General features: G+C 45.4%; 2 protein-coding genes across 3 annotated transcripts; one reads left to right on the plus strand and one right to left on the minus strand.

Moving 5' to 3' along the window:
- Positions 1-2,025: 2,025 nt before the first annotated feature.
- LOC9267410 (protein tesmin/TSO1-like CXC 6) lies at positions 2,026-16,993 on the minus strand. The gene is made up of 13 exons (XM_066307283.1): positions 16,729-16,993; positions 15,740-15,874; positions 15,451-15,601; positions 14,346-14,426; positions 13,525-13,702; positions 12,350-12,691; positions 12,178-12,254; positions 11,702-11,805; positions 9,986-10,366; positions 3,334-3,458; positions 3,077-3,265; positions 2,948-3,006; positions 2,026-2,867 (listed from the first exon to the last, which is right to left on the minus strand). The coding sequence occupies exons 1-13, from the start codon at positions 16,991-16,993 to the stop codon at positions 2,414-2,416; spliced, it is 2,541 nt and encodes an 846-aa protein (XP_066163380.1). The 3' UTR covers positions 2,026-2,413.
- A 756-nt stretch (positions 16,994-17,749) lies between these two features.
- Positions 17,750-23,140, plus strand: LOC4328998 (uncharacterized). 2 transcript variants are annotated; one of them, XR_010739493.1, is made up of 3 exons: positions 17,750-18,181; positions 20,616-21,995; positions 22,096-23,140. XR_010739493.1 is itself a non-coding variant. In XM_015770795.3 (3 exons), exons 1-3 carry the CDS (start codon positions 17,776-17,778, stop codon positions 22,829-22,831), a joined length of 1,416 nt encoding a protein of 471 aa, XP_015626281.1. In that variant the 5' UTR covers positions 17,750-17,775; the 3' UTR covers positions 22,832-23,140. The 2 variants fall into 2 exon arrangements, 1 of the variants encoding a protein (XP_015626281.1); XM_015770795.3 differs by having other exon boundaries at positions 21,722-21,995.
- The last annotated feature ends 1,289 nt before the right edge of the window (positions 23,141-24,429 follow it).

Below are 24,429 nucleotides of genomic sequence, written 5' to 3' on the forward strand. Positions count from 1 at the left end.
CTGCGTCTGCATGCGCTGACGGAGACTGGGGTGGGCGTCCGATTTCTCCTAAAAGATCGGACGTCCGATCCGTAGACGCCCCCCCCCCCCTTAGGTTTCGGTTGACAATTTCAAGCACAAGAGGGATAAAGTCCTCGTTTTCCACGCTCACGTTTTCTATACTGCTAAATGATGTATTTTTTAAATAGTCTATTGCTTTTAAATAATTATATTAATATATTTTTCAAGTTTAAAATAATTAATAGTCATTACTCAATAAATCATAACCTAATGGTTTACATGGTTTTACAGTCTACTTATTTCCCCTCCTTGCAAACACACCCAGTCTACTTTGACATTTTTTTTCCTATTTGTGGCTGTAAACTTGTAACTATGTTTTTTTTTCTCGAATAACGTAATCTATGTTATTATTTAATATAATCTACCTGTTTCAAATAAAAAGTATAATGATAATATCATTTGAACGCATTGCCCACGATGCCTGGAAGCATACTTAGGTGAATGATGATACACCGTACATTGCATCTTACATCTGTTTGTTGCTCTAATATATAGCTTGGCATCATTGTAACACAAAACGCTATCTGATCCAAATCCTTCTCTGCTCCACTTGACTTGGTGTCAATATGTAAACGATACGTTTACTTGTACACATATAATAGCAGTTTCTCTGCTCCGCTGATGTTTCCATGGCAGTAGATCAGTACAATGTTTTCATGATTATTATGGACAGAAAAAAAAACTAGTCTCAACTCTAGGTGTCGTTCTGGCAAGGCCTATGAGAAACCTAAGAGAACTTCGGCTGGGGACGCCTAGAGCAGATAAGGCATTGTCGGATCATGCAGAGACAAACGACCATATAAGATCTGGTCATATAAGAGTTCTCACCGTGTGTATTAACCAAGCCGTGTAATCGGAAATTGAGTTTTCCAACTTCACGGCTGGGGGCTAGGGTCAGTACTTTTTCAACCAAGGCAGGTCAAGGGTCCAAGAGCCTTATCCTCTGAGAACGATTTTCTGATGACAAGGCTAGGGGCTAGGGAGAGTGTATGGCTCAGGTGACTGATCGAAGTCGCAAAGTGAGAAAACACTCATACACAACATACCCAGAGTAAGAAAACTTAGATAGATTCCTTTTCTATTTTATAAGTATTTCTTACAAGTCATAAATACTTCAAAGTATATTACATGCTTCCTTAAGATGTTTTTCTACAGGATACAAATACTACCAGGACGGCCAACGCCAATCCATGGAGCGAAAAACCTTCTCGGCGAGCGGCGCCATCGACTGTGCAAGGCCGTCGATCTCCGCGGGTGTCCTCCGAGAACGCAAGAACCCTTCACGCAGGAACTCGAGGTACAGCTGCGGGCGGTGATCTCGGATGCAGGCCAGCACATGTCCTCCGGCGTAGCGGCTTGCTTGACGACACTTCTGCTTCAGGGCCTCGTCGATGCGCTTGCCAATCCCTTCGAGCTGTGCGCAGGCCCATTCAACTACGAGATATAACCAGCCGCCGACTCCTCGGGATCTCCGCGGGGAACTCGGAGCTCCTTGCAAACCCTCGCCATCGTCGTGCAGCAACTCTTGAGATACGAGTTGAACCACACCTCGCGACCTCGGAGAGCCTCCACGGCCTGGTCCTTCTTCACCTCCACCATGGTTTTCTCGAGTTCGGCCACCTCGAGCTTCGTCTTCCAATATTGGATTCGACGATCTCGGTCAGCCAACATGTTCTCGAAGTCTGCCCGCCACGGAAAGGACTGAGTCAAGCTACTCTTCTCTTCCGAGAACACGGCTAATTAAGTCAATCCAAACACAAGGAGTGAAGGAGACCAAGACACAAACCTTGGGACATCATTGCCATATTCGCCTCCGCGGACGGGCTTTGACTGATCTCCTCCCGCGGCACGAACGGCTCGAGCGTAAGCGCCGGAACAATCACCGGCATATCGGGCTGCCCGTGCTGCTGGATATCCTCGATATCAACATCTCTACAATGACAACAAAGTACTCGGAATCACATGCTAAGGAAACAAGGGAAACAGCTGTTTAGATAAGAGCAATTTGGATCCACAAATAGTTTTACAGCATGAAGATATCCTACTCTTCAAAAAGGGGGAGGACGGACTCCCCCAAGTCACCGACTTCTTCCGTCATAATCTTGCGCGCGTCATCGGCGGCCCCCCGATCCAAAGCTCTCTTAAGGTCTAGATCGGGATGCGCCAGCCTCATGCACGCAAGGACGTGGCATGCTCCGGTATAGATGCCGTTAGACGTCTCCTCGCCGATCCTGGTCACGTGCTTGGAGGGGATCTCCTCCATCGCCGTAGTCAGTTCCGCGAGCGACGACGTCAGCGAGAACTCATCGGGGTACGCCGGGATAGTAGTCATGACACCGCACTCCCCGACAAGTTAGTGCAGGCTGGTGAACGACGTCCGCAGAGAACCGCGGATGTCGATCATGTGGCCCTCGAGCTCCGACATCCGGTGCTCAAGTCCACGCCACTGCATCTCATTGCCGGCCACCAGCTCCCTCATCTTTTGGAGGTCCTCGTGAGCCTCCGCCAGGTCGCGCGCCAGCTGGTCGGCACGCTGGTTTGCCGACAACGCCGCCGCCCTGGCCTCCTCGATCTCGCAACCTACGCCGCAAGCACCGGCCTGGAGGAGGCGCTCCATCTCCGCTTGGAGTTCTCCCCAGGTGAGGGCGTCGGTGGACAGGCTCCGGGTAGGCACGAGGCTGACGACAGGGCTACTCGGCGTCACCTCCTGGTCCTTAGCGGTAACCACGAATCCTGTCGAGGTTGCCGTAGGGGACGCGCTGGAAGCAGCATCAGTCCTGCCTTGCGCCACCTTCGCCCGCGCCATCCTGCGAATATTTGCCTTCTCTTCATGAGGCTAGGCGATCAAAACTTCGAGAATGAAAAGACTTCAAGAACGTTTACTTACTTCTCGCCGATCGTCACGAACCTCTGCCTTCGCTGAGGCAGAGGGGACGCGTCCGAGTCCTGAGTAAGATGAAATGGGGTGAGGTCAAGTCGTTCCGACTACGCGCTAAAGAACGAGAGAGAGGCTTACCGCAGAGTTCGTCGCTTTCCGATGGGTCCTGAGTACGAAGGAGAATTTCCTTCCCCTCTTTGGAACATTGCTGCCACTCGTGGTGGCAGCAACAACAATGTCAGACGCCTCCTTGGCGACGCTTTCCTTCAACGACGCTGCCGCCTGGTGGTCCACGAGTGGCCCGATGACGTCCGTCAGAGGGAGAGCCTGCACAACTTGAAGTCACAACGCGATCTCGAGAAGAAAGATGTAAAGGAATCATCGAGTACACTCACATTAATTGCAGCGATGCGTTCGGCCGGGTTCTTCTCGCAAAGAGAGACGGGGATGTCGTCCGCCGCTGAGGGGGCGCTCATCATCACCTGTCCGACACGGCGTTCCACGGTGTCACTGTCCAGACCTGTAAATCGAGAACGAGAACTCGATAAGTCAGGAGAAACGGATGCACTCGGAACAAAATTAGAAATACGAGAAAAAAATACCCCGAGGAGAGACCCGGGTCGTGTCCTCTGGCCTAGAGTAATCAAAGGCCGGATGGGCGCGGGCCTGCAGCGGTTGAATCCGCCTATCTACGAAGTCGGCAGCGACTTCGTACACCGACAACCCCCGTTTTCGGAGATCATCAATGATGTCGATGAAAGATTAGAGGGAGGGAGTCAGGGCGGGTTTGGTGGTCCACTCTGGGATTTTGTTTGGCTGTTCTTTAGGGACAACAAGGACGGGATCCGAGTTCTCTATCTAAAGATAGAACCATCTCGCTCGCCACTTGCTGCGAGAAGAGGGGCATTGGAAGGGGATGTAACGCGACTTCAGACAATCCCGAAGTCGGAATCCAACGCATCTAGATACCCTGTTGGGTTCCATCCAACGCAACTCATAGTAAAAGCAGAAGAGATCAAGGAAGGGCTCTACTGTTGGTATTTGATACGATTACAGATAAAATCCGCAAGCGCACGGATATACCGATGTAGCACTTCCCCTACGGAGTATTCCAAGGGTATGGAATCCAAGAGAACGTGTGTGATCAGAGCTTCCTCCGGTTCATCCAAAGACACCAAGCAAATGATAGGCCAGGATAGAGAGGATTGACTAGTGAGAAACAGTGTCTAGGGAAAGCTTAATTTTAATCCTAACGCAATACTTCAGGCATTGGTAACCCGTTGTTCCCAGATGTCGCTCTACTACGTAGCCGGACAGGGAGGACTCTTATAATTCAGCTCAAGCTTGGAAGTGTATGTGTAAAGTGAGGAAGTGAAGCCTTAATATAGAGGTAGGTATGACGGTTAGCGAAGGGGAAATGTCCGAACTGCCCCGCAACCGTCATTGGGAGAGCATCTGGAGCGTCCACGCCAAACCCCAGGATCAACGGTGATTAGGGGGGTTCGGCCGAACCAGGGGGTTCGGCCGAACCTAGGGGTTTAGCCGAACCTGGGCTGGGCCCTCCTGGCCTGGCCTTCTGTCACGCCTAGAAATTCACTAACCAGAATTTCTAGGCTGAATGTGCATTAAATCCCTGTCCAGGACCAGCCAGGGTACACAAACGACAATTGTTGACATACAGATCCACGTCTTACAAAAATATAAAAGATTACAAATGCAGCGGAAAAGATAAAACGAGCTAAACTTGGAAACTTGACTTCTACAGTGGGGCGACTCTATTCCACAGGCAATCCTTGACGGCAGCGACGAAACCAACTTCAACAGGACAGCTCCCACTAGGAAGATCTTCAGCTCTAGTGTGGGGGAAAAGAGAGCAAGACTGAGTACTACCCACTGTACTCCGCAAGTCATACCGGAAAAGGAGGTAAGATGCATGATATAAACAAAGGAGGCTAGGGGTTCATTTGCACAAAGCTAGCATTTAAAAGCAGTAGTTGAAAGCAGTAAAACAATTGTAGTAATTAATCAATATTAACCAATCACTGTCCAACGCTACACCACGTTGCAATAGGCCCAACCAACCACCTGAACTACACCAGTTCATTAAGCTAAACAAGGGGTGAGACTAATCACGGTGAATCTGGTTGATCGCCCATAACCGCGGGCATGGCTATTCGAATAGTTTTACTCTGGCCAGAGGTGTACAACTATACCCACAAGACACGATTCCACACATGTCGCCATGCCCCGAAGTATCACCATGATACTGCGAAGGGGGAAATCGTGACAAGACCCTCCGCATAACCCTCCCCTAACCATCCACACCACGCTAAGGTTTCACCCCCACCCCTCAAAAGGCAGTGGACGGTCCCCTCTTGAGTCGCGGTGAATCCGGCAGCTAGACAACCGGACACCCCGACCGACCCAACTCCATCACGCCCACCCTCGCCACCGATGCCTAGGAAAGGGTCGAGCTATATTTTAGATCAAGCAGTTACCCACTCCCGCTTGTGGTAAACACGGTAAGTCTCCCAGGGTTTCCCGTGAACCGGTCCTTAATTGCCATGGTGCGACCAGCAAAACCATGCACCCACAGCCCACCATTCAGTGTATTTTAATTAACTAACACCATTGCGGTGGCACCAATCCAAAGCTATGCTAATAGTCAAAGTCTATGCAATAATGTGATCCCCATTTGTATACTAGTTGAACTAAGCATGGCTAAGCATTTCCTAAACCAACATCTAGTCATTTTGATACCCATGTTATCAATGGCATAAGGTAAACAATATATGGCTGAGTAAGGGGACCCATCCCACATGACATTGTAAAAGAATGTAACATTTAACAGAAATGCGGGATATTTGTAAATTGGGTACAATATGATCAATTGTAATGCATGACTTGCCTTGCTCTCGCACTTATGAGACCTTAGCAACGTCTTCGAGAAACCGCGGATCGACGAAACGGCCGAGATCTATGCGACAAACAAAGCACACAAGCAAAACATGCTATAAGACTACTGAAACAGGAAACAAAACCATTTTTAATGGATTCTAGGGATTTTTATGAATTTACTGAGACTTGAATGGACTTAAACGGAGCTCGGATGAATTACTTATGAATTTTAGAAGATAATCTATGTTTTTACTAACAAAGAAAAGTCCTTAATCAATTTATTGCGCAATAAATCCCCAGGGCTGACGTCAGCAAGGGGGGCGGCACCGGCAAGCAGGCCCCGCATGTCAGCGGCTCAAGAGAGAGGGAGGGGGCGCCGGCACGCGGGCCCCACGGGCAGCGGCACAAGGCGGAAAGGAGGCGCGGCTGGCGGGTCGGCACAGCTCAAGCCGGCCGGCCATGGTGCGGCAGCGGCGGCGCGCGGCCACCGACGGCGACCGGCGAACGGCCGGAGCGGCGGCGCGGCCAACGGCGGCGGCGCACGCGGGAAGGGAGAGAGGAGGGGAGGGAGTCCTCACTAGAGGGGGCAGCGGCAACCGACGCGGAAAACGAGGGTGGCGGCGACGACCGGCAATGCCGAGGCGCGGACGAGCGGCGGTGGCACCCTAGGAGAGAGCAGAGATGGGTTAGGGGTGGGGTAAGTGACCACGGCGGCCACCATTGTTGACCGGAGACGGAGGGGGATGGATATCTCACCGGCTCGCGAGGGAGATAGGGTTCCGGTGGGGTTCCGGCGACGCGAGGCGGTGGCCGAGATGACCCGCGCAACGACGAAGCTAGCGGCGGCGGCGGCTCTAGCGGCGGCGGTGCGCGGCTGAAATGCGGCGGTGAGCGGCGGAGCTCGGGAGAGCGGCGCGGCGACGATAGGAAGCACGGGAGGGCGCGGCGAGTGAGGGAAATGGGAGAGGAGGTTTGGGGGAGTGTTTTTATGGGTGAGGAAGGGGTGGACGTGGCCGGGGATGGCCCCTATTGCGCCAGCGACGTGGGGGAGTGGGGAGGAAAAGAGAGATAGGAGAGACGGGATTCAAACCGAATCCCGGCCTCTAAACGGGCGCGCGCGCACGGGAGAGGTGGAGGAGGTGGGCGGCGACGTGGGCGCGAGCGCGGGGCACGGAGTGGGCACGGAGTGGGCGGACGACGTGGGCGGCTGGAGCAGGCGGCGGCGGCGGGAGGTTAGGGATGACCCGACAGGTAGGGCCCACCTGTCGGCGCTTGAGAGAGAGAGGGAGGGAGAGAGAACTTCAGGGAGGAGAGGGGAGGAGCGGGCCGGCCCAGCAAGGACGGCGCGTGGGAGGGAGGTTGGGCCGACGGCCCAACAAAGAAAAAGAAAGAAAAGAAAAAGGAGGAAATGGAAAAAGGATTTCCTGAGGGTTAAATATTGCACTTGCTCATTTTTAATTGGTTAAAATTATTTCCAAGGCTCTGAAAATTCCACTAAAAATCCTGTTAATATATTGCAACATGGGGAACTCAAGAAAAATTCCACCACGCCATTTCCGATTATTAATTGCATTGATTAATTAGGGATTCAACTCTAGGTTAATTAAACAATTTCTTCGAGCAATTTATTTAACCAATTTTTTTAGCAAGAAAAGGGGGAAACTTCAGGGCGTGACACCTTCAGTCGGTGGACTCCCTGGGCTCTCCTCTGTCCATTTCTCGGAGTTTTGGGTTGATTCACTAATGTTTTGATAAAGTTCACAACCCCTCCTTGTAAGGATGCATAATTCTCCTCACTTTAGTCCGATTTTTCTCCCAACACCGGGGTTTATCATCTGCATACAAATATACACCAACACTTGTGGAATATGTGAGATTAAGCACCTATCACTATGTTGGATGTTTTATTATCTGATCTTTATGCAAATGTTGGCGGTATAGAATTGACATTTAACACCCGCCAACATCTACCCCAATGTAGGCCTCGCAAAGATGAGAAAAGATGCTAAAGAATGCGATGGAGTTGAGGTTCAAGTGAAGCAAAGAAAGACCATAGAAGTTCAAGACAAGAAGAAGAAACTCGGAAGGCGGAGGAATAAAACCGCAAGAAATATAATCTTCGACCACAACCATGCGGCCCAAGATGGGTTCAGGTTCTATACCTCCTGCCTCCCTCTGCATGGTCCCCCGACCAGGGAGGGCACCGTCGTCTTGCAGCTTCTTCATGGACGCGATGGTGGAGGTAGACTTTTCAAGATCCATTGCCGCCGGAGGATCACCGAAGAACAAGACGGAGGAAATGAGCTAGGGTTTTCTTTGCGGGAAGCGGAGAAGACGAAGAGCGCTAGGAAGCAGGAGAGTTTTTGGCAAACAGACTTCAAATGGATTCCCAAAATCCCTTTAAATAGGTACACTTCCGACAGTGCGTATCCCAAGGAAAGGAGAGAGATTGCCATTGGAAAATCCTGGGTCCATTGCGCGCGGCAGTTTTTAGACTTCAATTTAAATTCACTCATGACCGTTGAACTTCATGCGGTGTTGTCGATGGCTCTTCGTCTCTACGGTTTTCACACCGAGATCGACCAGATGAGAACGACAACAATTCCGACATCAGAAGTCGCGATCGATGACATGAGCTCATTTAAGCAGAAGTCGGGGGCTACTGTCAGGGTTACGGATAAGGTATACCCTCTATCCTTGGATGTACATTGTATACAGATACGGTATACCCGCACGTATACGGATAGTTTCCGTATACATTAAGGAAATCTATCATGTGATATATATGGTATCTACGGATGGAAAGAGTTCTACTCGGACAATACTAGGTCTTTATCATATCGTGAGGGGTCCGATATCTCCGAGTCCTACTTGGAGATCAACTGACCCGCGGTATAAAAGGGACCCCCTAGGCAGGACCTAAAGCATCGAATATCACCGCCAACATACCCACTACAGCCTACGGAGTCGGAGCCTACAGGACCCAAGTCACTAGGAGATCTAGTCGGACCAACTCGACTACGGTCTCGTCGGTATTATCAAGTTCTGTTATTCCCTTTGTAATCTGTGGTTTCCATCATATAATCCCATACCAACTGGATTAGAACTATTACCTATCAAGGGGCCTGAACCAGTATAATCCTCGCCTTTTGTTTGTTTTATGTCGTATTACGTAAATTCTCGTTCCAACGGACCCCAATACCCTCTGTATCCGGTCTACGGGTATCCCCCATCGACACTAGTGACATCGGCTTTTCACAATTCCCAGAAAGACAATTTCGAAGACCCAAAAAATCAATTGACATTTTATTGAATTGATCAATACATCAGTGAAAGTGTTGCTTTGCTACACTCAATGAACAATGATCGATTCTACAAAGGCCGGTTGCCCAAATTAGGCAACGAGGATTATACTATCTATCTTATCCATCCATGTACAGAGGTGATCATTTACAGTGCAGTGTGTATCTAATACTACTACTTAACCTCCACTTTTTTCCTTTTGTTCATCATTTGACATAGATGTTTGATTATTTCCAAGGGTTTCAGGACAACTGGAAGACATAGATTTGTCTTGGGAAAAAACAGTTGTTGCTCCATGATGCCTCCGGGAATCCAATTCCATTGCTGTCTCTAACGAGAATTTGGTTGCTGTGGCACCGACCATTAGGTTCTCAGATTTATTGGAAAGGCAATCAAATTAAAGATATTGCAGGTCTAATAACCAACACATTCCAATAATAAAGGTAAAAGCAGAAAAAAAAATCACTAGAGAATTAGAAATGCTATTTTCTAGTAATATACTGATATGTGAGGACTATACGAAAACGACAAAAGAAGATACAATCATGGAAAATTATTAACCTTATATAATTTTCAGATGGAGCTATTTTATAACAATATTTCTGCGTTTCATCATAAACATCCATAGTGATCAATGAAATTTTGAAGTCAATGTCCATATATTCTAACTGTCCAGGAAAGCTTTGCTTATTTTTTCAAAGATTTGATAGTCTTTAAATTTATCATAATATTTGATCTCTTATGCCATGGCAAAGTATGTGTGAAATTAACATTTTAGCAAACCGAACACGATGTGCTATCTAGGATCACAAATTCACAATAACAGTGTAAGCAAGTTGCACTCACCGTTTATATTTCCACGTGTGATAAGCACACGAAGATAATCTCGCAGCCCTGTCAATACTATTCTTTCTTGATCAGCATTTAGCTCAGAAATATCCTGATCACGTGAAGGCACCACAAATGGACTTCTATAATCCTCATTTCCGAATGTAGTATCCATTTCATCACACATTAGTGCTTGTGTTCCTGGTGATGCAGGCCTAGAATCTTTAAAAGAGTTAGCTAGATGGGGCTCTGTTCCATTAATGTTCTGACGATCTATACAGGCCTTGTTTTGGATGTCCTTTAGAGAAGCTTCCTTCAAGTTTTGCTCTTTGGTCTTATCATTGTTTATTTCATCATTTGTCTGATATTGCTTCTCTGCTTGCATCTCCACTTTATTGCCTGCAAATATGAGCAATAATATTTGGATTTGAGCACAAAATTACAGTGAACCTAATCACACACAACTTACAAAATAAGGTTTTCCTTTTACAAGTGGTATACAAAATTTAGTATGAGGTACAGTTGCTTATGAGACAACAATCACCATATCAATGTCGAAAGTCATGTCCATTCATGAGTCATGAGTGTGATAGACGTATGCCATACATTCCATTTTGTCTCTAATAAAGATATAGTACTATATATAATAAGTTTTATACATCGACTTCTATTTATCCTGAAGCTCATAGTGCTGGCACAGCCTTGCTCCATTTTCTGTTGTACGGAAATTTTACGCTATCTTTTTTTTTTTTTGCCTCTTTATGGCCAGTTGGATGTTTGCTTTGATATGTGCATGTGCCTGATTTTCGTCTGCGTTCTTATTCAAGTAGACTGGCGTAGAAGCAAAATGTAGTTCAAAGCCCACAACAATTAGCAAACTATTTGCAAATTTTTAGGCGCTATGTCCTAGAAAAATACAAAAATATATATATGAATTTGTGGTTAAAAAAACAAGTTTTATGTTTTTCTTCTATTAACATGATGTATTGATGTCCATGATCTGCTATACCAAAACAATGTTTTGATACAGATGAACCACTTTGTTGGTCGAGAATCTGGAGCTGCCAGTATTCAACCAATTACCATGGAAGCATGGCTTACTGCATGGTTGAGCCAACTATTTTTTCACATGTTACATGGATATCTTTGCTCTGACAAAAATAACCGATGGAACATCTTTTTTCATGGTTGATCAGCTTATTTCCATGAAGCACTTGATATACAAAAGTTCATTCAATGGTAGGTAGCATATGAGAATATGAAAAAACTAGTTGGAATGGAAAATGAACAGTGGCTGTGAAAAGGAAATTGTGGGATGTTATTTAGTGTGATACCACCAGGTTCTGGAGATGCTGCCTGCACTATAAACGAAATCATGATCTAGTTGCATGTGTTTTTCTAAAATCACAAAGTACTAGTTTTGTATTCCTATAAAACAGGGTTTCCTGCTTTCCAAAATGAGATTCACTTAATCGAATAACTCTTAAGAAATGAGTTTCCTTATCCTAGTAAAAATAAAAGTTTTGGGAAAATAACTTCCAAAGTACATATACCAAATTGTGTTTTATGAAATCAAATGATCCAAACAATCTAATAGAGTATAACGGCAAAGTGTCATCTAAATGTCATCGCACCTCTTAATACTGATGCACACGTTCACACGGAACAAATGATTTTTCAAATTTAGGTTGTTTTGAATAATTTAGCTATAAAAAAGAAGACAGGACTCTGTACCAGCTTTTGTGAGGAATGCTTCTGGTGCCTTTCTGCACGCAACCAACGCATTCTTGACAAGATCATTGACTTCAATAAGAGGGATAGTGTTTGCTAGTGGAGACCTGAGAAAATATTATATTTCATCAAAAGAAGAGACAGTAAGCGGTAGAGTATACCTCTTATATAACATATTTTAGTATAACTAAATGATGCTGCCATATAACCTTTGAGATAAACCCATGAAGACTTTCAAAAATATTAAAGTACTAGGCTGAGCCATCTGAAATGGCACTAGTTACAGGAAGCTCATGACACACTGAAACTAGATTACACATTGGCATAGTAGAACTATCTAAAAGGCCAGAAGGGACACTTGTAACCTATGTTAACTAAAGAATTAAGAACCTCAAAATGGCTTATCTGAGTACATAGACCTTTTTTTTTCTGTTCTTGAGTTATTCCCTTTGAGAAAATATAAATATAGTTCCGCTTACCTATAGATCATTTCAGATGATTTGCTTTGGTAATTGATAGCAATATCCCCTCCAAATCCTGTGCAAGAGGATGCAAGCTGTGAAACATCTGCATGGTCAGTCTAGCACATAACAGTAACAACAAATTCTAGTCCACAAAAACTTGCAGCTGGCCATACCAATTAGAACATACCGGTTGAAATTGTGCTTCTGACAAAATTTGTTCTCCAAGGGAATTTTCTTGATATTTCTTCCTACGCACTGGAGAATTTTTGTATCCTAAAGATCCAGTGGCACCATTCAGAGCAAAGTTAGCTGCTTCTTGAATGTGATTTCTATCAGATGCATTTTTCATTTGAACTAAAGCTTTTCGCTCTTCGCTTCCTTCAAAATTCTTACAGTCCTGACATCTACAGTTCTTAGAGCATAGGATGTTTGCTTGGAAGCATTCACAGTACTTTTTTAAGCACTCTGACTTCCTGCAGTGACAGCCCTTATTGTGCTTTGGTATCGGAGGTATTGCTTCAGAATTATCCTGAAAGTCACATAAGACTGTATAAACACATGTAGCTCAAGGTAAAAAAAAAATGGACTTGGCATTTTAATGGGGAAATAACAAATTATTCCTAAACATTGGAGTTAGAATCATTTTTAGTGTTTAATTTCCAGAATCCTGCTAAAAGATGGGACAAGAGGACATTAAAAAAAATGAATGGATTAATTAGTACTAATGGAACATTAAGAATTATAAAACATTACCCACAAATCCAAGATCACTTTGGTATTTTATATTTTACTTAAACCATGTAAACAAATATTTTAGTATTGCAGTGTAAATGAAATGAAGAGCATAATTACATTGTGCCTGCGTAGAAATGTACATTCAATTCAAGGACAAAATAAAGTGCGTGAATTCAAAATAAAAATGAAAAACTATAAAAAGCAGGGAATAATGTCAATATGACATGAAAGCTCTGGATGCTGACTGTATTGAGCAATCAGGGGTAGGTGTATGAGATTATGCATAAAACCATACCAGTAAACCACATTGAAACTTACATTGCAAACTCATTTATCAAAATAAAAATGGAATAGAGGGACACTATCATGGCCATTTTTAAGTCCTTGTCACAACCGAAGCAAGATAATGAAAGGTGTGTACCAAAAAAATAAAGCAGAGCTGTTGGTGAATTTGTTTCATTTCATCTATATAAAATTCATTCAGCTCATGCATGTTTTGGAATTATATTTCTGGATTTGATCAGGATAACTACTGAAGGGGAAAACGAGCACTGGTTTAAGGTTACAACATGGTATAGATGTAGATAGTATGTCATATTAAAGAGTTATATTGGCGAATAGTAGTACCTTTCGAACAGTTACAGTATTTGGACTATTTTCAATTTTGGGCTGAAATGCAAGTGGATTACGGAGGAGAATTGTTTCAATAGCTTCCTTCCTTATGTTTTCATTCTCAATCTTGTTTCCACATGGTGAACAATGGCATCCATCACAATATACACGTGCTGCAAAACACTCACAATACCTAACAAACAAATATCAAGCTAGTGAGCTTGTTATAAGCATAATGGGCATGATGGTGTTTCATCATCATAAAGTCAGCTGACAACAAACATCAGTACGTTGCACTTATTGTTTGCTAGCAGTCTGCCTAGGGAGAATGTGCCTTAAAAAAAGCAATCAGGAAGAATTGAATATTATAAAACACAGAGACGGGACAATTATAATTAGAATAGCAGACAAGTGCATCAAACTCAAACTGCAAAGGAAATAAGATTACCACAAGAGAAAAAGGAAACATTAATCCCCTACTATGAACACAACGCAACAGTTATACTCTTATCTTTCCACTGACTACACACACTAATGTACATGGCATACCATTTAGGAAGCTATTTAGGTACCGTTAATGATGTTGTATGAAGGAAAATCAAACGTAACTCCTACCGGTATTGACCATCATAACTGACCTGTTTCGAGATTCTTAAGATGGTACTAAACATTTACCTGAGAATACATATTGATAATAGTTGCTTGGAAGCCTACCTTTTGCAAATAACATGTAAAAGTTATCCAGTACTCTATTTCAAAACACTATATTTTCCCTTGCTGTAAACATGACACTGCATTTACAGTTTTACACCCAAAAGAAAAAAGAAGATACTCACAGCTTCAAACATCGTGAGTTTTTACAGTTACAGTGTTTCCTTTTCTTTGGACTGGCATTTTTTACTTCAACAGCTGGCTTCCTGGGAAAAGTGGAGCACTAGACTTGGTTAGCAAAATGAACATATGCACTAGATCAATGCAAAAGAAACACATACATTTCTTGGAAAATATTAATGAATTTGATTTCAACTTGGAAGTGCATTTACTCTATGAAAAGTTCAAGGTAATTTGTTATCAATTAACTAGTTGATCTACAATTAACATTATTTCACTACAGTTCTGAAACGAAAATAAATAGACAATGAATCAGTTGTTTAGGATAAGTTAAGAGCAAAAGAGCAGAACGGCTAAGAACTCTCTTCTGAAAGGCAAAAAAGGAAGAGCATCCATGTATTGTAGTGGAGCAAGATCTAGCTCTCAGAAATAGATTTCTTTCAATCTTGATCGCATATGTAAGTTACCATTAGGCATTTTGATAGATTTATTCATTAAGCACATGAAACAATGGAGACACATGAAATAACATGGTCTATGTTAGGTCTTAAAATATCCCCAAATTTTCAACACGATGTATCGAACTTCACCCCAGAAATGCTTAGGCATCAATCCTCACTTAGGGCAAAGTGTGATAACCCATTACCAATACAATCACATTTGTTTTTTCACAAGCACCAACATGCTTATGTGCATGCACATTTATAGACATTGGCATATAGTCACCATATCAGACACTAATGGTCGATCTGAGCTCAACTACTCATTTCTAACATTCTTAGATAAAGGAATGAACGCCGGGCAATCTTACCAATGAAAATGACACGGAGTTAGGTAAATCTTATTAGAAAAAAAAAAGACAGAGTTAGCACATATGAGTCGAACAACTGGCTGCTTACAATAACATTCGAATCATGAGACTTAAAGATTCAATGTAACCAACACGTTTAAACAGAACATATTTCAGCATCACCCCATTCCTTCGGAAAAGGACACACACACCACAAGCTACAAGAATTCAAAGCACCTAAACTGATCTCCTATACCAAAAGTAGAAACAAACCAACATGCAAAACCACAAAATCCCAATTCCAGAGGGAGATTTCTCACGGCGGTGGCGGTGGTGGTGGTGGGTGCGGTGTGAAGGACATCGGCCACGGCCTCGACACCGGGACCGCCGGCTTCTTCTGCTGCGGCGGCGGCGGAGGCGGAGGAGGAGCCACTGGTGCGGACCTAACGGGCGGCATGGATGGAGCCTCAGCTGAACAAATTTCGTTCGAAACAAAGCTGCTGTTTAAGCCAAAAAGGAGAGAAGCTCTCAGATCTACCGGAGAAGCTGAGTTTGAGGCAGGAAGAGGAAAGGAATGGTGAGGAGGAGGATGCGCGTGCGCGCGCTCACCGGCGAGGATGCGGCGGGCGAGGACGGCGGCGCCGGTGGCTCTCGCGTCGCGGGGAAGCGGGAGGTGGAGACCTGGGCGCTGGTCGACGCGGGCAGAGAGAGCAGGAGAGTGGAGGCCGAGGGGAAGGGGGGGAACTAGTAGGTGGCGAGGAATCAGAGGCCTATTCCGGTGGGCTATTTGGTGGTATGGGCCAACTTTAGTGGGCCAAATTATTACGTGGGCCTAATTCGTAGACTAAAATAGGTGGGCCAAATCCACTTGTGTGGTAATACGTGGAAATAAGTCCACTTCCGCCGCTTAACTTTGCGTCGAGTCTATATGATATCCCTAATCCCTAATACTAGAAATCTTTTACTGCCCAAGTGTTCAAAACTGTGTAGTCTGTGTAAAGTAGGTCCCATGGTAATATGCATTGGTAGTTTTGCTGATGTGACATCCTAGTCAACAAGGAGAGAATAAAAAAAAATATGTGGGGTCCACATGTCAGTGGCATCTCCTTCTTCCTCCTCTCTCCCTCACTTCCCCATTTGTTCTCCATGTCTCCTCCATATCAATGGGCTGCCACCGACCACCCCATCCACGTCGTCCCCTCCCCGTGCCAACAAAGCCACCCCCTCTTTCGCGTCGCCAGTTGTGCCCCTCAACACCCCCTCCTACGCATGCATCTAACCCTATAGCCCTCGTCAGCTAGTGGGGAAAAATCCCCACTGTCATCCAGGGGAGTGGCTTGCTCGGAAGGAGACAAGGTCGCCGTCTATGATCCAGAACTGCTCAGAGCATCCGAACGTAGTACCTGCATCGCAAGAGATCTAGAACATGACAAAGTGGTGATCTAGAACCCGGAGCTGGCACTTGACGGTGGACTAGTGGAGATGAGCGGCGAGCGATAGAAGATGGCACCAATGAGCTCTTCAAGCGCACGCGACATGCGTTTTGTCGGGCACAATGGCGTGGAAGCACGCAACACAGATGCACTCATTGCTAGCACCTAACCAGGACTTCACGAGGCGGGTAGCACGATTGACGCATACGATGAGGTTACCGGTGACCTTAGGGTCAAGGGTCCCGTTGTGGCTAGTCTTCTCGATGTGGAGGAGGTTCTTGTTCCAAGTGATGACCTCGTGCGACAAGAGGTTGGATGGCTTGTTGAGGTTTATGACACCGTAGCAAAGGTGCTTAGCGATGGGCTGCTTGAGCGGGGAGTGGGGTGTAGTGGCCAGTGCGGACATTGAGGTGGGAGGAGTTGAGGGCATCGCGATGCCGCGGCAGCCTCGGTGTGGGTGATCAGGAGGAGCACCGGCATGAGGCAATATGTTGGGTGCGGCTTGGCAATGAAATCTCCTGTGGCTAGGCCACTTACATGTGGGCCCCACATGTTATTTGTATTCTCTGCATGCTGACCAGGATGCCATGTTAGCGAAACCACCCATGCTTTACAGCCATGGGATCTACTTTGCATGGTTTTGAACAGTTGAGGGGAAGAGATTCCCAGTATTGAGGATTAAGAATGTCATACGTACTCGTAAAGTTGAGGGATGACAGGTGGACTTATTTGTTGATGGAACTATGTTACGTGGATTTCACTAGTGGACCGAATTCTTCGTCAAGAATTGGTAAGCGGGCTGATTAGCTTTAATTGAACAGAGTGGGCCAAATTCATGTACGGATTTTCTCACGGCTGTTAAGTGGACTGTATTATTAGTGGGCTTACTTTTTCGTGAGAAACTAAATGGGCTGAATTCTGCTTTAGGCCGAGTTTTTTTCATCGGAAGTAGGAGGGATACATTTGCTCGTGAGTTGGATTTTCGGGCCGAATTAATTTATCCACATAAACTAAAACCGAATTCGTTTGTTGGTCCAATTCAAAAATCCAAAAGCAGAATACTCCAAAACGAAAAAAATAAAAATAAAAATCAAACAGGCCATTCAAAATGAGGAAAACCCACGGGGTTGACCGGCTTGACCCAACCACCGTATGTATAGTCGGGCGACTCGGACCAAGTCGTCCCGACGACCACCCGACACCCACACAGCTATGCGGCCCCGCCGCAGAGACGCCTCCGCCTCCGACTCCGACGACGCCGACGCGCGCTCCTCCTCCCCTCGCCCGCGCCGCCGCCCCGACCCCGCGCCGCCGCGCGCGCCCCTCCTCAGCAGCCTCGTGGTCAAGCTGCAGCCGCGGGGGCCGGAGGAGGAGCACGGCGCGGCCGACCGGCTGGAGCGCCGGCGCGATCCCCCGCCCGCCGCACGCCGCCCCCCGCGGGAGCCCTCGCCTCCAGGGTTCATGCGCCGCCGGGAGTCGCGCCAGACGCCGCCGCCGCAGCAGCCGCACGCGGCGCCGAGGCGCCGCGGCGGCAGCGCGTCCCCTCCTCCCCCTCGCCGCCGCGGGAGCCCCCTGGGGTTTCGGCCTAGGTATCCCCAGCCCCGTGAGGAGCCACAAGGTATGAAAAAAAAATGGAAAAGAAAAGAAAAACCCTCTTGTTCTTACCCACTCTTCTGTTATCATTTACTTCGAGGATTGATTGGCCGGTTGGTACACCTATCTTTTCCTTGTTAGTGGCAATGATTTCTTCCTTGTTGCCTTCTGGATTTAGACTACATGCTACAGAAGGATTAAGGATAGTTAGTTCTTGATTTGCAATAGAACAAAACCGTTGACTTGCTACGGTCTTGTACCATTCTGTGTTTGATCGATCCCGTTGTAGTAGTACTATAGTATTTCTCAAGGTAGGTTTCCTGGAAATCTCATTTGGGAGTTTGATTTTGTTGCATCAGTTGTGCGAACAAGCATACTGTGAAGCTGGCACGCCAAGCATTGCATGCCAAATCCTGGCTGAAGTTACTGAAAATAAAATTGTAGTATCCTGAGTATTTCAATTCATAACAACGACCCAAAAAAAAAACTCTAGTTCTTTTTTTCTTTTTAACTTGCGTGCAGTAATTACCAAGTGTATGATTACGAAATGGCACTATAATGTCCAAACGAGATATTTGAGTAGCTTTAATGGAACTCATAAAATAAAAATATATCATTCTATTTATTAGAGATAACTTGTTCCTTGATGGGTGTATTGAGTGAGACAGGAGCAAAGAATAGATCAAAGGAATATGATAGAGCTAATCAGGGCTGACACATATGATATATGGAGCTTCTTAGAAGAAGTCTACAGAAAAGATATAAAGCAAAGCAAAAGAAAAGCTAATGGCAATCTGGTCCAAACAGCACAACAAAGTTTATATGCTATATGCCAAGTATGAAGTGCTATGCTGTATGGACTTTATTAGGGGTGTTTTTGAACTCTTGAACCAATAACTATCTCTGTGAAATAAAGCTGAAATTTATCTACCGAAAACAAATTTTGCATAGTAGCTTAGAAAATATGAAAAGACATACACAGTTTGGACTTTGATATTCATGTTCCCAGAGCATAGCAAGCACAGTACTGTGGAATAGACATAATTGGATTTCTACTTTGATTTTTGTGCTTTACTACCAATATTACCCGTGCGTTGCAACGGATAAAGACAATTTTAAAATAACTGAACAAAATTATCTCCTAGCGAGGAGAGCGCGCCATCGCCAGCTACCCCTTCTTTCCCAGTGAGGACACCGTCTTCTGGTTCCCAAGGTGAGGATAAGCTGTAGCTCCTAGCTCCCTCGCCCTATTGCCAATGCCGACCGCCGCCGCACAGCTCGCCCTACAGGAAGGGCGCGCGACGTGCTCCAGTGGCTTAGGCTGACACCACAGGGAGAGCGGTGTGGTCCGGTGGTAGATGACGTGACCTGCTTGGATCCGCTCGCTCGCCGCCCATGGCTTCCTCGGCGGCCGCCATGGCATAGGAAGAGGGGAGAGGACTCAGAGGAGGGTCGAGGCCACCCCGCCGCGGCTCTGCCTCGAGCCTCGAGGCTGTCCTGCCACCGCTTTGCCTTAGGCCGCTATGTGGGGAAAGTAGAGAGAAAAAAAGAGAGAGAGGAGTCTAAGAGAGGAGACGCGTTAGCAAAAACCACCCTCAAAACCACCAAGAGTCATTTTGCACTAGTTTTAATTTTAATAGTTGGAGGGTCAAAATATCTGGTATTGCAGTTGAGGGATACAAATTAGGTTGATCCTATATTTGAGGGAGTCAAAGTGGACTTATTCCATATCCCTGCATCCTTGCCTTGGGCAGGCAGGCCCACAGCCTGCCATGCAACAAGCAGCACCAGAGTATGAGCCCATTGGGCTCTAGCGAATAGTTTGGATTCACCGTGTTGTACCGCTGCCTGATTTCCGTACGAATGACAGAGGAAAAATAATCCATGTCGGTCATGGTGACAGAAAAAAATTCACGAAGACGGACAAACGAAAAAAAGAAGAAGTTGGAAACATTTTTTTTTTTTTTGTAAATAGGTAAAGATAAAGATTTGTATAGAGCAACTATAAATAAAAATTTATCATAGCTACGTTTAAGCAAAGGCTGTTTGCTTCTTCATGAGGTAACTACTATTATCCTCAGTTATGTTACATATTCCACCAAGTTTAGTTTTTTGTCACATGATCATGTAGTGTAAGTGGTATGAACTTTTACATGTGTTTTTCCTGTGCCCAAAGTTACTTTGCTATTTGTCAGAAACTAGAATGTTGATATCTAACACCTGACACTGCTTTGATAAGTTGTGTGTATTATCTATATTTTTCCATGGCTTCCATGGCTGGTGTAATTACTATAATATACTGTGGCGGTTTATTTTTATATATCTTGTATGTGATAACATGTCAAGGTGGTTTTTTTTTTCTTTCTGACATTAGTATTTACTTATTGAACATTTATTATTTGATGGGTTCGTATTCTATTTGCTGCCTTTTTCTGCTGAGCTGTTCTGTCTATGCTCAGATGCCACTTCTCACTTGGAAATGTCTTTACCGAGTCATGCATTTGGCAAGTTATGAGAAGATTGGAGGTGTAAACATGAAAGAAAACGAAGGATGAGAGATGGACACTTGACAATATTTGAATGGCTTGGTTTGCTATATTTTGGTTGTTCAATGCTAAATGGTTCCAATGCAAGTATTCTGTTAGGAATCACTACTCTGGGTTGCCTGGTCATCCAAGTTCTTGTCAAAATAGACAGAATTATGGGATTTGAGCTCTTCACTTCTTATAGCTACTTCCTCATAGATAAGGCCTTGATTACCTTATTTATAGAAATAAACTAGGGTGTTTTAGTTGCTTAAGAAAGCATCTGCCCAAGGAAAATGTTGTTGAAAATGAAGGTATTTGGTATTGCGGACTTGGTTATAAGTGAATTGGATATTGAGATGCCTAGTTACCTGGGACTGCTTACACTACTACAAAACGATTGGCACACAAGAAAAAGATCCATGGAAACATGGAGAATGGAGATGTTCAGTTCATCTATTGTCCAAAGATCTCTGGTTTATCTTGTAGTGCATGGCTAAAAATAACATTTGAGATTCGGGGGAAATAATGGTGGAAGGAGTGCTTGGTAAGTTGGAAAATAGCTCAGGACACCACTTGTTTCTGGAATGTCCGTCTGTTTCTTCGGATTGTAGAAATTGAAGGGTGGAACTCCTTGCAGAGGATTAGATCATGCTCCAGGAGGCCTAACCTATATGATATGAATTGGATAAAGAGATGAACCAGGCTTTAGGAACATGTGAATTCTGCAAGACTGGCGAGCCCAAATGTGGGTTGCTGCATTGTTGATATTTTAACTACTTTATAAACCAGACAAGAGATCAGGATCATATGGTGCTGAGTTCACCTTCAATTACTGTGCTGTTTACTTGACAGAAATTATTTTCAGAGGCTTATTTCTGCAATGCATTTTTTTTCTGGTTTGACTCTTGAGGGCCTTTGCTGAAAGCAGTTCACCTTCAGGAGTTGCAGAACTCATGCATGATGCAAGTCCTACTTGCTGACTGTTACTCCTTGTGGCTTCTAATGTTCATGTAGAATGTTTGTCGCTCGCCTTTCAGGATATCACCCGCACTCAGGTTCCATGATACCTCCACGTGGCCGCGGAGTAGAAAGCAGCAATTTCAATGACGGTTCACGTTATGGATATGAGCTGGCAAGTAAAGGAGGTGAAAGGTTACAATATGTTTCTCCTCCCAATGGAAGAGGAAGACCACACAGGAGGGATGGTGGTGCTCCTGGAAAAGATTTCATCTTCATTAATGGAGAATATGTGCACAGGAATGACCCAAACTTGTCTCCAAGAGAAGGTGACTGGATATGTCAGAATCCCACGTGAGTATGCTGAATGTATATTTGTTTCTTCTTTCCTTTGTTGAAATAGATTCTTCTGATGGTCTTGTAAATTTATTACTCATTATTTTTTTTATTTCAGTTGCGGAAATCTTAATTTTGCTCGGCGGTCTCACTGTAACAACTGCAACAAGGAACGCTATGCACCTGCCATGTACAAGTCCAGCTACAGTCCTGACAGACGCCAGTTCAACTCTCCACCACAAGGGCCACCGAGTAGGGTTATTGGTCCACCGAGTGGCCGTGATCTGCCAAGGGAGAAACAAAGGTATAGATCACCACCGCGTGGTTGGGGTATGGTCCGACCGGATGATCATAGGGACTATTCTACGCAGTTGTCCCAAGATCGTCCAGGACGAATGGCAGACCCTATGCACAGGGACAGGATCAACTTCGGGGATGAACTTCCACACCGACAGCGTGGGAAGTTTGACTGGGATGGCTATAATCACCGGGAGCATCCACGCGATGGACCATATCTTGACCGAAGAGAACCACGGTTGGGGTCTCCCAGGGGTAACTGGGGACAAGCTGTACGGGACAGAAGTCATTCACCCATGCGTAACAAGCCCATGAACAGGGGACTAGACTTACGGGAGAGAAGCCGTTCACCCTTTCGGGACAGGCCCTTGAACAAAGCCTCCATTGGAAGAGGTGGACCTGACCGAGACTATGTTCATCCATTTGACACCCATGGGCGACCTCATAATTTGGGCAATAGCCGTGGCCATGGTTACAGGCAGGAGGATGATCTGTTTCCTATTCGCAATCAAGGTGACCAGCGTGTCCTTTCCCGTCATCGGAATGGAATCCACTGAAATGTAATATCTTTCAGCTGGGTACAGATTCTTCGTGTTGATAGGCTATCTGGAAAAGCGAATCTAATAAAAATTATCTCGATGCTTGAGGACTCCTGAAGCTTTGTAATAATGTTTAATGTTTTGTACTGTGTAGTTACTTCCTTGGTTGGGTTGTTTCAGTGGAAGTTTCACCATTAGAAATGTCTTCATGAACTGAATTTAAAGGGCAATGCTAGGAATGAATATTGGAGTGGTTAAAGATGAACACAACCATACTGTGCTCTGTATGTTTTATTGTGTGAAATCTTGAGGTGTAAATTTTGTTTATTGCAGCCATGTTTTACATAAGCTGCTCCAGGCTTCGTCAGTCAGGTAAAAGCAATTACTCCTATGTTGTATGTTCCGTAAAGCCTGCTAGAATGCTACCATGGCATTACTAGCACTTTCCTGTGTCTTTGGTAACTGTTTGATACTCAATTGTGCAAATATTTGTGAGTGCAGGGAATAACAATACCTGAGCATTTGCCTTCAAATTTCTAACACTTTTATTGGTAAAAGCTTGTGACTATGTCATTTTGCATTTCTGTTTCTTTCTTTGTACTATCTGTCTATAATCTATACTCTTTAAAACATTCTCAATGGTAGTATCACTGACAACTGGGGCCAACAAATGTCGGTGGAGGGACTGACAAATCAACCGACACAAGGTCATCAGATCGATCATCGATCCCCAATTTCCCACCCCCGACTTTTCTCGTTTTATCGCCTCTCCCTATCTCTTTCGCGCACTCTTGTCGGTTCCTCCGCAACAGTAAGCTGCCGCCGCCGTCGCCTCCCTCGTAAAGGAGGCAGAGCTCTCGCCGTTTCCTCATCCCGTGTGCCGCATCTCCGCCACTGCTATGCCGCCCCAAGCCACCGTTGGCAACTCCCCCGCAAAGGAGGCAGAGCTCTCACTGCTTCCTCATCCCATGAGACCGCATCTCTTGGCTGCCTCCACCGTGAATCGCAGCCACCACGCCCCCAACCTCTCTCCCCACCTAGCCGATCTAGTAGCGGCAACACCGCGCCGATGATGCCCCCCACGAAACGCCGCCACCCTCTAGTACGCAGCCAACCTCGTCGGCGGCGGTTGCGAACGCAAGTGAGACTGCGGCGAAGGAGGCAGAGCCCACGGAGGTTGCTTCGGTGGAGACCATGGTGAAGGAGTCCGAGCTGGTGTAAGCGTCAGTTGAGGCCGCGCCGAAGGAGTCTGAGATGGCTCTAACGGAGGTCGATCGTGGTAGAAGCATCTCTGATTGATACTAAAGAGGCAAGGTCAGTCGCTGCAGAAGTTGAGTCCTACTCTTCCATCCCAGGCAGGTCAAAACTCACTTGTTCAGGTTTGGTGTTCGAACTTTGGCAACAAAATTAGTCGGAGTAAAGAGTTATCAATCCATGTTGCTACTTGCCACAAAATTAGTTGGGAGTAAAGAGTTGCCTTTACTTTATCAATCTATGTTGCTACTTGCTAGGGACACTGGTCAAATATCTCATGCGAAGAACTGAAAAAGGTTTCCTGTATCATGTGGTTTTATTTGATAAGCTTTGCAGATTTTATCTTGAAAATATCTGAAACC

The sequence above is a fragment of the Oryza sativa genome, chromosome 2, assembly GCF_034140825.1.
Source record: "Oryza sativa Japonica Group chromosome 2, ASM3414082v1".
Lineage (NCBI taxonomy): Eukaryota > Viridiplantae > Streptophyta > Magnoliopsida > Poales > Poaceae > Oryza > Oryza sativa.

Excerpts from the sequence above, each read along its gene's own strand:
- LOC4328998 (XM_015770795.3), top strand. The coding sequence starts at position 17,776 with ATGCGGCCCCGCCGCAGAGACGCCTCCGCCTCCGACTCCGACGACGCC. Across the intron at positions 18,182-21,721 it reads GCCCCGTGAGGAGCCACAAG|GATATCACCCGCACTCAGGT; the intron begins GTATGAAAAAAA and ends CTCGCCTTTCAG. Across the intron at positions 21,996-22,095 it reads TGGATATGTCAGAATCCCAC|TTGCGGAAATCTTAATTTTG; the intron begins GTGAGTATGCTG and ends TTTTTATTTCAG.
- LOC9267410 (XM_066307283.1), bottom strand. The coding sequence starts at position 16,993 with ATGCCCTCAACTCCTCCCACCTCAATGTCCGCACTGGCCACTACACCC. Across the intron at positions 14,427-15,450 it reads CCACCACCACCGCCACCGCC|GAAGCCAGCTGTTGAAGTAA; the intron begins GTGAGAAATCTC and ends CACTTTTCCCAG. Across the intron at positions 10,367-11,701 it reads AGCATTCCTCACAAAAGCTG|GCAATAAAGTGGAGATGCAA; the intron begins GTACAGAGTCCT and ends TCATATTTGCAG.